We start from the raw sequence: 14,517 nt of genomic DNA on the forward strand, positions 1-14,517 counted from the left end.
TTGACGCAAATAGTCCTATAAAATGGAATTTTTGTTTTTCTTAAAGCTTAATTTTTTTTATTTTTATTTTTATTTATAAATTTATTTATTTATTTATTTTTGACTGTGTTGGGTCTTCGTTTCTGTGCGAGATGTTGGGTCTTCGTTTCTGTGCGAGGGCTTCCTCTAGTTACGGCGAGCGGGGGCCACTCTTCATCGTGGTGCGCGGGCCTATCACTGTCGCGGCCTCTCCCGTTGCGGAGCACAGGCTCCAGACACACAGGCTCAGTAGTTGTGGCTCACGGGCTTAGTTGCTCCGCGGCATGTGGGATCTTCCCAGACCAGGGCTCGAACCCATGTCCCCTGCATTGGCAGGCGGATTCTTAACCACTGCGCCACCAGGGAAGCCCCTTAAAGCTTTATTTTACTCCAGGTCAAATGAGGACCCTTGAGTTTGGATTATGAAAAGTATTATCTGACTTTAAGCAAGAAGATCCTGAAAATATGAGCTAGTTTCCATATGCATCACTCATTTTTTGAGTATCAGTGTAATACAGTTCAATAAAAGGTGTTGAAAATAATACTGAATACTAAGAAAACGTTAAATTTATTTCCAGGGAGACATAATGATTACTCAGTGATACAAAGACCAAGATTCATAAAATGTACTTTTCCATCACCCATTCTCACCAGTAAACTTTCCCACCTATGGGTTTTCTTCATATCAGTAAACGACATCCACATCTGCTTAGTTGCTCAAACAAAGCAAAGGAGAAAACATTATTATTTATTTCTCCATAGCCTCACTCAAATATTTATGTGTCATGTTGTTTTATCTCCAAAATAAAGCTATGTCTCCATGTCTCTGCTTTCTGAGCCATCATTGTCACTCAATTGGTTTTTAACAGTTAATGCCAAAATATTCATATTTCCCATATTTTTTACCCTGATATAAGGCATGAATCCCAGATTATCCATTGTGATTAAAATCAATTTATTTCACTCTCCAGCTTAGAGTTGTGCAATATTTTTTTATTACATTTATGATGAAAATCTAAATCTTTGCAAAATGTAGCATCTGCCTAATTCTCTGACTTCACCATTTTAAATTTAAACTACACTGAAAAATACTTTTTAAACAAACACCCATGGAACTCCCAAGTAGAGCATTGCATAGAACATTGTCCATACCCCAGACCTTTTTTTTCTCCCACCATTGGCAATAGCCAAAAGGGTGACTTTTATCATAATGATGTACTTGCTTTTCTATTCATATTCAATATCTATGTCTCTCAAAAAATACAGATTAATATTCCCTCTTTAAAAAAAATCCCTCTTTGTAAACTTTATGTAAAAGAAATCGTGCTTTATGTATTCCATGTATCTTTTATTAATGAACACTATGTCTTTACAAATAATTCATGCTGTTGCATATACCTATTGTCTGATCAATTTTGATTCACTTAAATATTTCATAGTATAAATATTTTATATTTTTTCTTTAATGTACTCTACTATGATGGACATTTGGGATGTTTCAATTTTGGGGCATGTATACTATTAGACTGCACATATGTACTCATTAGAATGGAGTTTATACCAGAAGTATTAAGCAATTATTTAATTCTCAATTTTTCAAAGTGGTTGTATCAATTTAGACTCCTTAAATGTTATGTTTGAAAGTTCTGAAGTTATGATCTACTTCTTCACCAGTGTTCAGTATTATCAGACTTTATGATTTTTACCCATTTACTTGATGTAGAATATTTAATTTGTAGTTTAAATTTGAATAATTGTGATTATTGAAGTGAGGCACATTTTAATATGTTTATGGATTTTTTTTCTTCTTTAAAGTGTGTTCGTATGGCATTTTACCAATATTCTTTTAAATTATTTATCTTTTTAAATTTATTTGAAAATTTCTTTTATATAATGAACATAATCTCTTGGTCAGTTAAATATTTTGAAAATATTTTTGCATTTTGGCTTTACTTTTTACCCTTTTAATGTCATTTCATAAAGAACAAGTTTGAACTTTAACTTAGTTAAATATATAACTTTTGTAATGTTTTTATAATTGTTTAAGATTATATTTATCTATGCTTTAGGTCAGGAAGACCTTTGTCTGTATTATATTCAGGAATGCTTGTCGTTCTTCATGTTTTGTCCTATGATCACCTGTAACTCATTCTTGTGGTTGGTGTGAGGTTTGGGTCTATGATAAATTGTTTTATTGTTCAACATTATTTGGTGTCTTTTCATCTTTGTCATGCTTCTCTATAAGTAGGAAAAGTCCCATGCAATTTATTTGGGACCAAAAAAATGAGTGAATGTGTTGTAAGTTACATCATGAAAGAAGCTTTAAAAGCCCCTGCAAGGTTTGAATCTTTCCTCTTTGATCTCATGCATTCAACCTAGAGAAGAGCACAGCACAAATAGTGTTCCTTCCGCCTGGGTTCCTCAAATGAGAAAACATGGGAATTTGAGCCACACTTCGCCAAATACAGCATGTCTGACCTACAGTCACCAACATCCATGTTACTACTTCATTTGTACCCATATGAATATACCATTGTCACATGCTATTTACTGAAAACAATCCATTCTCTCCTTGCTGCTCTGCAATGTCAGTCTTGTCATAAAATGTCTATATGTGTGTTTATCCATATGATTGTTTCCTATTGCCAGAATAGCTCTTGAAAAAAAAAAATCCAGCAATCAATGGCTTAAAAGTCACAATTATTATTTATTTTCCAAGAACTGGAGGTCACCCGAAGTGGCTCTGCTTCCCGTGGCTCTGCTTCTGTGATACTAGATATGTTTTGCTTTATATGACAGTTCAGTGAGTATAGATTGCTCCGTGTGTCTTTTTTTAAAATGAATTTTTATTGGAGTATAGTTGCTTTACAATGTTGTGTTAGTTCCTACTGTACAGCAAAGTGAATCAGCCATGTGTCTGATAAATGTGTCTGAAGACATGTTTCTTCCATCATCTTTAGACTAGTTGGCTATCTGTCTTATGGAAATGTCAGAAAAGCAATAGACCAAGAGAAAATATACAAGGTCTCTGAAAGCCTAAGCTAAGAACTGCTATATTTTCTCTTCTGCTGACATGTTATTGGACATGTCACAGGATTGGACTCATAATCCAAAGGAGAAGAAATGCACTCCACCAATAATGAAAGATGAAAAATTTATGAATGAAAGGAGATGTTGAATAATTGGACCCACTCACTAATTCACCTCAGACAGTTTCCTAAGTCTTTATATTCCTGAAATATTTGCCATTACCACATATTATTATTATAGCTTTGAAATAAATCTCAATATCCATTAGAGTAATTTCTGTCATATTTTTCTTCCCCGTGGGTGGGTCCTGGTTATCCTTGGCCCTTTTCATCTTCATAAAAACTTCAGGATTTATTTTGTTCATTTACTGCTTGCTTTTGAAGCCTGAGACTCTCTGGGGCTTTAAAATTTATGTCACTTGTTCTTTAGATCTGCACTTTAAATCATTCTTGGCTGTAGCTATGCCTTCTCTGCTTTTTTAGTCTATACTCCTCCTTAATCATTACAATTACCATTGTTTTTATTGATGTGACTTTGTTATTTGATTTATTTCTCATAATAATTACTATTATTGATTTGGTTTCTGAGGGAGGAGAGAGGCAACAAGGACATATTATATATTGATTTTGACAAATTGAGTTAAAAATAATCCACTCTTTACCTCTCTCTTTACTGGTGAGGGGAAAAATGGACATAGGTAGAACCCTACAGGCATGACAAATAAAACTATATTGTGAAGAACCTATGTTAATAAATTACAAATCTTAGTGAAATAAACACATTCTTTGAAAAACATATCATTCAATTTTATACAATAAAAACAAAAAATCTAAGTAAAATCTTATATATTAAAGTAATGGAATTTGTTTCCAAAAACTGCCTCACAGAGCAATTCTATGCCCTGTTTACTATGTTGGTGAATACCTCCAAACATTTAAGAAATAATTATTGCCAATTGCATATAAATCTTTCTAGAGAACAAATTCAGAAGGGATACTTAATAGGACATTCTATTCACTTAGTCAAATTTTAACAATCAATTAGAACAAGGCTATTACGAGAAATAGATTTATAGGCCAATCTTTCTCATGAGCATAGATAATGAATATTCAAAACAAAATATTAACAAACTGGATTTTATTCCAGAAACTGAAGGGTGGTTTAACAGTCATAAATTAATAAATACAAGTCAACATATTAAAATAAAAAGGAAGAAATAGAATTTATGCAAAATACAGTTCCAGAAAAATGATTTGGTTAAATACAAAACTCATTCCACTCTGATTTTTCTCAACTCATGCTTAGTAAAATTGTTATTAGCTACAAGAAATGTAAAATAAATAATCCTCATATTGACTATGGGAATTACTGTGATTAACTTTAAAATGCTTTGGCTGTAATGTTATGTATATACCTAAATTAATCTCTAAGCTAGCATCTCTCAAGAATGTACAAGTCCTAAAGCGGTCCCCTAGAGTTTTAATTAAAAAGTTCATACTCCCCAGATGGCTGTGACAAAAGTTTCTAGCATCTGCATCTTGAACAGAAATTATCCTTTTCCTGTTTAGAGTGTAGAATGTCAGAAATAGGTTATCATTGTGAAAAATATGACATGTTGACTAGTATAATGAATACTAGAAATGGCTTTCATTAGATGTAATTAAGGTCACAATCCAGGGATTGTGACTTATCTATCAATAGTATATTGACAATCCTTGCGCTTGCATGAACAAGGCTTGCAAATTATACTTTTAAAAAGTCATTTATATTTGTTCATCGTTAGACTATAACGATACAATTGATATTTTTATATACACTCATTTATGCAATAATACTGCATTCAGTTATTGTTTTCTCATATTTTTCTTGTAAATTCCTTAGGATTTTCTATATACAGAATCTAGTCGGCAAATAAAGAGTTTTATTTTTACTTTTCAATAATTATAATTTTCTTTCCTTATTCAACAAAGATCTAAAATATCATTTTGAATAAAAGTGGTGAGAACCGACATTCTTTCTTCTTTTGGGTTTTTGTTGTTGTTGTTGTTATACCCAGATTTAGGAGAAAATAATCCAAGTTATTTTATTTTATGTAGGATTTTTTGTTTTTTCTTTTACATTAAACATAATGTTAGCTGAAGGTTTTTTTGTAGATGACCCTTATCACGTTGAAGGAATTTTCTTCTATTGGGTTGGCCAAAAAGAGTGCCTTCAGTTTTTAAGTAAAATTAAAAGACACATTTTTCATTTTCACCAAGAACTTTATTGAACAACGTATTCACCCTTTTGTTCCACTACCTTCTGCCATTTTTCAGGCAACTTCATAATTCCATCTTCCCAAAACTTTTTATCTTTTTGAGCAAAGAACTGTTCCAGGTGCCTTTTACAGTCTTCCAGGGAATTGAAATTTTTTCCATTAAGACAATTTTGTAAAGACCGAAATAAATGGAAACCTGAAGGTGCAATGTCTGGTGAATTCGGCGGATGAATCAGAACTTCCCAGCCAAGCTGTAACAATTTTTGCCTGGTCATCAAAGAAACATACGGTCTTGTGTTGTCCTGATGGAAGATTATGCGTATTCTGTTGGCTAATTCTGGACGCTTTTCGTCGAGTGCTGCTTTCAGTTGGTCTAATCGGGAGCAGTACTTATTGGAATTAATCATTTGGTTTTCTGGAAGGAGCTCATAATAGAGAACTCCCTTCCGATCCCACCATATACACAACCTCACCTTCTTTGGATGAAGACCTGCCTTTGATGTGGTTGGTGGTGGTTCATTTCGCTTGCCCCACAATCTCTTCTGTTCCACATTATTGTACAGTATCCACTTTTCATCTCTCGTCACAATTTGTTTTTAAAATGGAACGTTTTCATTATGTTTCAGTAGAGAATCGCATGCGGAAATACTGTCAAGAAGGTTTTTTTCGCTTAACTATGTGGAACCCAAACATAAAAGTGATTAACATAAACAAGCTGGTGCAAATGATTTTCCACACTTGATTTGGATATTTTGAGTATGTCGGCTATCTCCTGTGTGATATAACATTGATTGTTCTCAATTATGTCTCGATTTGATCGCTAACAACTTCAACTGGTCCACCTGACCATGGAGCATCGTCCAGCGAGAAATCTGCAGCATGAAACTTCGCAAACCACTTTTGACATATTCTGTCAGTCACAGCACCTTCTCCATACACAGCACAAATCTTTTTTTGTGTTTCAATTGCATTCTTACCTTTCTTGAAATAATAAATCATAATATGCCGAAAATATTGCTTTTTTTCTTCCAACTTCAATATTAAAATGGCTACCTAAGAATTCACCAATTTTGATAAACCTTTTTTTTAAATGCACGCTGATATGACAGCTGTCACATACAATCTAACAAAATTGTTTCAAATGAAGTTAAAGACAGCTAGTGCTACTAGAGCCATCTTACGGAAAAAACCGAAAGAACTTTTTGGCTAACCCAATATATCTTGTTTGCTGATATGCAGATAATCTTATCTTTTTTTTCTGAGTAGCGATTTATTTTCCTGTCATATACTGCGATATTATATTTTCTTGTGTGTTATTAAGTATTTCTGTGATGAAATACATTAGATATCTTGATCTATATTTTTTTCTTACAACATCTTTTTCTGGTTTTGGTATTTGCTATTGTAATCAGCTCAAGAAAAAATGTTGCATATATTCCATATTGCTCTGCTTATTCAAATGTTTGTGTATGTTTTTGTTATTTATTACTTAAATGTTTGACAGAATTTACCATTTAGGCCATATGGGTCTGGGGTTTTCCTTGTGGGAAGATTTTTAACTAAAAATTCAATTTTATAAGAAGGTAGAGGCTATTCATATTTTATATTTCATCTTTTGTAAGTTTTTTATTTGTAAGTTCAAGTGATTTTTCCATTTCATTTCACTTGTCAAATTTATTGCAATAATATTATTCATAATACTAACTAATTATCCTCCTATATTGACAGCATCTGCAATGAAGTTCCTTTTTTTCCCTTGATATTAGCAATTGTGTTTTGATCTGTTATTTTTAATCAGTTTATCTAAGGTTGTGATTGATTTTATGTATTATTTTAAAGATAAAAATTTTAGTTTTTCTCAATTCCCTATTTTTATTTCACTGCCCATTTTCTATTATATTGATTACCACTCTTATCTTTTCCTCCTTCTAACTATTGGGAGACAAAATTGTGTTTGCTTTTTTATCTTCTTAAGATGGAATCATAGATCATTGAGTTTCTTCTCAAATAAAACATTCATGGAAGTAGATGTTATTTCGAAGAGAATGAGGTATAAATACAGGACAAAAATGTTGATCTCATGAGTGATAAGTAAAACTGTAAGCTAGCCCTCAAGACTTCCCACCATTTGGTATACACATACCTTCAACTAGCCATTCAATTAAACATTAATCTAGGTGCCCCTGGGAAGGAATTTTGCAATTATAGTTAGGTTTTAAATCAGTTGACCATAAGAAAAGAAGATTACCATGATTGGTGGGCCTGATATAATCAGGTGATTTGTTTAAAAGGCCTGGGTCCCTCTTTAAAGACACATGAGAAGTATAACAGGATCTTGAAAGAGAGATTTGAAGTGTGAGAGTGACTTGAGAGGAGAAAACGTAGCTGAGACCTAGAAGTGGATTTTAGGAACTGGGAATAACCCCAAGATAGATGTCAAGAAAGCAAGACCTTATTCCTACAGCTTTAAGGAACTGAATTCTGCCAACAACATGAATGAACTTGGAAGAGAACCAAATTCTGGATGAGAAACCTGATGACACCTTGATTTCAGCCTTGGGATAACTTGAATAGATGGACCAGGTGTGTTGTGCCTGACTTCAGACACACACAGAATTGTGAACTAATAAATGGGTGTTGGTTAAGCCACTGAATTTGCAGCAGTTTATTATGATGAAACAGAACATTAATACACCATATTATTCAGCAAACCTATCAATTGCCTTAATGAAAAGTGTATATTCAATATGATTTTTAATAAAAGAGGAAAACATTGGGATACAATGTTAAACGCAAAGGCCATAATATCAGATCTATATTCAATGTGATACTGAAAGTGCTACTTAAAAAAAAAAAAAAAGTCCAAATAAGAAAACTAAGAGGAAAGACTGAAATGAAACATAACACACTAACTATATTATGTCTGGTTTATTGGGCTATGTTTGTGATTTTCTCTTTGTGAATTTTGGAAGTCATATTTTCCATGGTGAGTACACAATATATCAAACAATAGGTTGATTGCTACTGTTACTTTTCTAAGATCAGAAGGTACACATGTTCAACCTTCCTATATGATTTAATGATTTAAAACAAATTATATTCTAAACTAGGAATGCAGGATTTTCTTTAAATTGTCTTGTTTGTAGCTCATGGCAAACACCCCTGTCAAAATTCTCTGGGGTGTGATTCCCCAAAGTCACTCAAGTAGATGTAAGTACACAGCATGATCCCTAAATTTAGTTTCCAAGTCTGGCTCACTCTCAAGAGGTTCTCTATTTGTCTCTGATTTTTTTAATGAGAAAAATTAATTTTCTTGATGACTTTACGGGAATATACTTTGGAAGAAGTTTCCATACCCTAATTACAAGTTACAACATTTTTTATAAAAGTTATGTTTTTGTGAAATAATTTTCAAGAATCTTATTTAAATCAAAGAAGACCTCAGTAAATAAATCTATAAAGAATATCTGGCTTCTGGTGAGTTGTTAAACTAAGTGTTATACTTTAATTCTGATGTGGGAAACTCTGAAATCAGCAATATTTTTGGCAGAGAAACACCTATGCAACCCTAGTGGCAGTGCAATGGTATCTATCTAATTCAGTTGAGAAAAAGAATACAAGTTACTGAACTCTATTTCTTACATCTTTAAGATTCTTGGAATGCGTTAGTCTTTAAACTTTGCTTAGGTAGCTTAATGATGTCTTAGTCAACTTGGTAAACATTCAAGGAATATTATTTGTTCTCAATTAAAAAATGTTTTAGGGAAATATTCAAAAGAAACCTATAACACTGTAGAGAAATATGCCAGACTTTGCATTAAAATTTTGAGTTTAAAACCATGTAGGTGGAAGCAAGTCAGAGCAGTAAGGTAAGTTTGAGTTCTGGATTAATCACCAACGTTGTCTGGAAGTGTGTTGCCTGGAATTTGATATTAAAGGTAGTAATGCTTAGAATCTAATGGGAAACATTAGAAAAGAATCAGGCAAGAAAGCTGTTTCCTCCATGTCTCTGCAACATTTTTTTCTACTTCCTAGTCTCTGTTTGCATCACTTCATACTTCCTAAGATTATAGCTGGTGCTACATTGTAGGATATTTGCAGTCATATATTTCAAATTCAAAGTAAACATTAAAAACAGCGTTAGAGGGCTTCCCTGGTGGCGCAGTGGTTGAGAGTCTGCCTGCCAATGCAGGGGACATGGGTTCGAGCCCTGGTCTGGGAAGATCCCACATGCCGCAGAGCAACTGGGCCTGTGAGCCACAGTTACTGAGCCTGCGCGTCTGGAGCCTGTGCTCCGCAACAAGAGAGGCCGCGATAGTGAGAGGCCCGCGCACCGCGATGAAGAGTGGCCCCCGCTCGCCGCAGCTAGAGAAAGCCCTCGCACAGAAACGAAGACCCAACACAGCCATAAATAAATAAATAAATAATAATTTGAAAAAAAAACCAAACAAAACAGCATTAGAAATATAAGAAGAGAAGAAACTAAATTTCTAGAGACATTTATTACAAGTGAAATTTAGTCTTAGATGTTTTAGAAAAATAATTATCTAATTTAAGTTATACCTTATACATAATTGTATGATAATAATAATAAATAAATGCTTATAATATTATTTCTATAGATATGGAAAGGAGCTGCAGAGAGCTTAAACAACTTGTCAGAGACACATTTAAGTGGCTGAGGCCAAATCTGGACACAGGTTGACCTAATTACAAAGTCTAGGTTCTTTACAAGATGTCATTCATATTCTCTAGAATATACAATAAATGACCTATTACAAGGTTTTGTCAGTTGGTGAAATCATTACAGGTATGTAAAACTGGGGCTTGTCTGATGGTAGGACGGTGCTAAGGAAAAGTGAGAGAAAAACAAAAGACATTCCGGGCAATTAGAATGGCCTGAGCAAACATAAGAATTTGCATGTGTAAATAACAATTCCAATTAAATAGAGTTAATTAAAGGAAGCATTCATGTGACAGAAGTGAGATAGCTGAGATAGATGAGAAGGTTCAAACGGGGCCATTCTCTGAGCCACCCCTGATTCTCAGTTCATCCCGGTCCATCCTCCCCACGCCCCTCCATCAGGACTCGAACTTTCACCCACACACATGAAGACACATGATGCACCCTTCAGGCTCCAGCTGAGCCCCGTTTGTATTCCTGGGAAACACCAGACTCCACCCACCAGGACCAGTGCCCTGCCCAGCCTGGAAAAAAAAAATACCCCCAATTTCTGTCATATTTGGTTGCTCAGAATGAACTCTCTGATTTTCTCCGGCAGGAACCATAGTGATGGATGAGATAAACCAGAGTGCTGGAGTCACCTTTGTCCTCTTGGGCTTCTCAGAATACCCGTACCTCCAGGTGCTGTTCTTCTTGGTCTTCTTGGCCATCTATACAGTTTCTGTGGTGGGTAACCTGGGTATAATTGTAATCATCAGAATCAATCCCAAACTTCACACCCCCATGTACTTTTTTCTCAGCCATCTCTCCTTTGTTGATTTCTGTTACTCTTCTGTACTTACACACATACTATTAGAGATCTTGGTTGTGGACATAAGGACTATCTCCTATGTGGGTTGCATGATGCAATTTTTCTTTGCCTGCACACTTGTGATTACAGAAATGTTCATGTTAGCAGTGATGGCCTGTGACCGGTTTGTGGCTGTTTGTAACCCCCTGCTCTGCACAGTTGCTGTGTCTCCTAAGCTCTGTACCCTCCTGGTAGCTGGAACCTACATATGGGGTGGAATATGTTCCTTGACAATCACATATTCTCTTTTGGAGCTATCCTTCTGTGGTTCTAAACTCATACATGACTTTGCTTGTGAGTATTCTGCCATCATCTCTGCCTCCTGTTCTGATCCCTACTTCAGGCAGATGACATGTTTCATCATTTCTACACTCAATGAGGCATGTAGCGTCCTGATTATTCTCACCTCCTATGTTTTCATAATTGTCACAATCATCAAGATGTCTTCTGCTGATGGACTCCAAAAAGCCTTCTCCGCCTGTGCTTCCCGCCTGACTGCCGTCACCATTTTCCATGGGACCATCCTTTTTCTCTACTCTGTGCCCACCTCCAAAAGCTCACGACTCTTCATTAAAGTAGCCACTGTGTCTTACATACTTGTGATCCCTATGCTAAAGCCCCTTATCTACAGTCTTAGAAATAATGATGTGAAGGAGACAGAAAGTTAATCACACCAAACTGTTTTCTCACTCAATGTAATTTTGGGTGAGAAGAGAGAAATATACATATATAGAGAGAGATAGATAGATGATAGATAGATAGATGAGAGAGAGAGAGAGAGGGAGAGAAAGGTATTTTCTTTTCTTTTTTGTTTTTTTATTTATTTGATTACACCTGGTCTTAGTTGCGGCTTGCCGGCTCCTTAGTTATGGCTCGAGGGCTCCTTAGTTGTTGCATGCAGCTCCTTAGTTGCAGGATTCAGACTCTTAGTTGCGGCATGTATGTGAGATCTTATTCCCTGACCAGGGATCAAACCTGGGCCCCTTGCATTGGGAGTGAGGAGTCTTAACCACTGCACCACCAGGGAAGTCCCAGGACTTATTTTCTTAAATGTGCTTTATACATTCATTGATGGTTATTAAATTTTTCTTCAAATAATAGGATAAAATTTATTGAGAAAATTAATTAGATAATTTATATATATGTATGCATGTGATTATTAAATCACACTGTGCTTTTAAGTTAATCACCTTCAGTTTGAAAGAAAAAGAGAAATAAAATTCTGTTTATGTCTCACTCCCAGAATGTAATAGGCTAAATAACGGTGCTCTCAAGCTGTCCACATCCTCATCCCTAATTTACAGAATCTGTAAATTATTACCCTTCCATGTTTTCTCCCCTTCCTTTCTGTTCCCTTCCTTTCTTTTCCTCTCTCTCAAATCATGAAATGTGACAAACAGGTAGACAAGCAATTCTGAATAACCATCCTGTATGTTACTTTCTCCAAGAAATTAAAGGCAGAACATTGTCAGCACTTTACAGCATTTCCATAAGCACTTTTCTAGTCACTATGCCTCTCTAACACCACTAGGAGCCAACTCCATTGTGGCATTCAGAACTTTTTCTTTTCAACCTGAGAATAGGTTATGAGAATATAAAAGTTAACTTTGCCTCCTTTTGAAATTTGAATAAATAAAATCTTAGAGTGTATTCCCTTTTGTCTGGCTTCTTTGGTTCAGCATTTTGTTTTAAAAGAATATTTAAGTTATTAACTGTAAGAGTAGTTCATTTTTTATTGCGGACAAGTGTTCCATAAAATAAATATATGATAATATCCTTATTCATCCTACTGCTAATGGACTTCTGCTATTTCCTCTTCTTTACTGAAGTATACAATATTATAATAGCTTTAGGGGCACAGCAAAATGATTCAGTACTTTTATAGATTATACTCCATTAAAAGTTATTACAAGAAGATGGGTATAATTTCCTGTGCTATACAATGTATCCTTTTTGCTTATCTATTGTATACAGGGTATTTTGTATATCTCAATCCAATACCCATAAATTGCCCCTACCCCTTTCCTCTACAAAGTCTACAAATAACAAATGCTGGAGGGAATGTAGAGAAAATGGAACACTTTTATATTGTTGGTGGGAATGGAAATTGGTGCAGCCAATTACATACTGTATGGAAAACAGTATGGAGTTTCCCCAAAAAACTAAAAGTAGAACTACCATATGATCCAGCAATTCCACTCCTGGTTATTTCCTCTTTTTGTCTCTAATTGTTGCTATGAACATCTTGTACAAGTATGTGTTGCATTGCACATAAGCACTCGTTCTATGAGATATGCCCTATGTCTGAAAGTTCTAGGTCAAAGGGAGCTTGTTTCTTATCTTTTATAAGATACCATCAAACAATTTTCCAAAGTAGATCTATTAGTTTACATTCCACCCATATAGTATGTGGGTTCTAATTATTGCCCATTCTTGCCAACATTTAATATTGTCATACTAGACATTTTAATAATTTCAAGTTGGTGGGTGAGTAGTGGTACTTCATTTTGGTTATAATTTAAATTCCTCATTATTAATGTAGTTGAATTGCTTTACTTCAGTATTAGTCATTTGGCTATTCTTTCTTGTGAAGTGCCTATTCAGGTTTTATTGTCCATTTTTTTTATTAGGTTGTTTATATTTTATTATGAAATATGTAGTTCATTATACATTCTAAGTAAAAGTCTTTTGATACATGTATTGTGAATATGTTCTCCTACATTGTGGCTTGTCTATGCACTCTTTTTTTTAAACATCTTTATTGGAGTATAATTGCTCTGCAATATTGTGTTAGTTTCTGCTGTATAACAAAGTGAATCAGCTATATGTATACATATATCCCCATATCCCCTCCCTCTTGTGCCTCCCTCCCACTCTCTCTATCCCACCCCTCTAGGTGGTCACAAAGCATCGAGCTGATCTCCCTGTACTATGCAGCTGCTTCCCACTAGCTTTCTATTTTACATTTGGTAGTGTATATATGTCAATGCTACTCTTTCACTTCGTTCCAGCTTACCCATCCCCCTCCCTGTGTTCTCAAGTCCATTCTCTACCTCTGCATCTTTATTGCTGTCCTGCCCCTAGGTTCATCAGAACCACTTCTTTTTCTTTAGGTTCCATATATATGTATTAGCATACAATATTTGTTTTTCTCTTTCTGACTTACTTCACTCTGTATGACAGACTCAAGGTCCATCCACCTCACTACAAATAACTCATTTTCTTTTCTTTTTATGGCTGAGTAATATTCCATTGTACATATGTGCCACATCTTCTTTATCCATCCATCTCTCAATGGATACTTAGGTTGCTTCCATGTCCTGACTATTGTAAATAGTACTGCAATGAACATTGTGGTACATGGCTCTTTCTGAATTATGATTTTCTTAGGGTATATGGCCAGTAGTGGGATTGCTGGGTCATATGGTAGTTCTATTTTTAGTTTTTTAAGGAACATTCATACTGCTCTCTGTAGTGGTTGTATCAATTTATATTCCCACCAACAGTGTAAGAGGGTTCCCTTTTCTCCACACTCTCTCCAGCATTTATAGTTTGTAGATATTTTGATGATGGTCATTCTGACCGGTGTGAGGTGATACCTCATTCTGGTTTTGATTTGCATTTCTCTGATGATTAGTGACGTTGAGCATCTTTTCATGCATTTGTTGGCTGTCTGTA

The 14,517-nt window shown here is 34.8% G+C and overlaps 1 protein-coding gene across 1 annotated transcript; it reads left to right on the plus strand.

Moving 5' to 3' along the window:
* The first annotated feature begins 10,598 nt into the window (after window positions 1-10,598).
* Window positions 10,599-11,507, plus strand: LOC132369964 (olfactory receptor 1165-like). Its single transcript, XM_059929684.1, has one exon. It carries the CDS (start codon window positions 10,599-10,601, stop codon window positions 11,505-11,507), a length of 909 nt encoding a protein of 302 aa, XP_059785667.1.
* Window positions 11,508-14,517: the final 3,010 nt, after the last annotated feature.

This window comes from Balaenoptera ricei, chromosome 8 (assembly GCF_028023285.1).
Source record: "Balaenoptera ricei isolate mBalRic1 chromosome 8, mBalRic1.hap2, whole genome shotgun sequence".
NCBI classification, from domain to species: domain Eukaryota; kingdom Metazoa; phylum Chordata; class Mammalia; order Artiodactyla; family Balaenopteridae; genus Balaenoptera; species Balaenoptera ricei.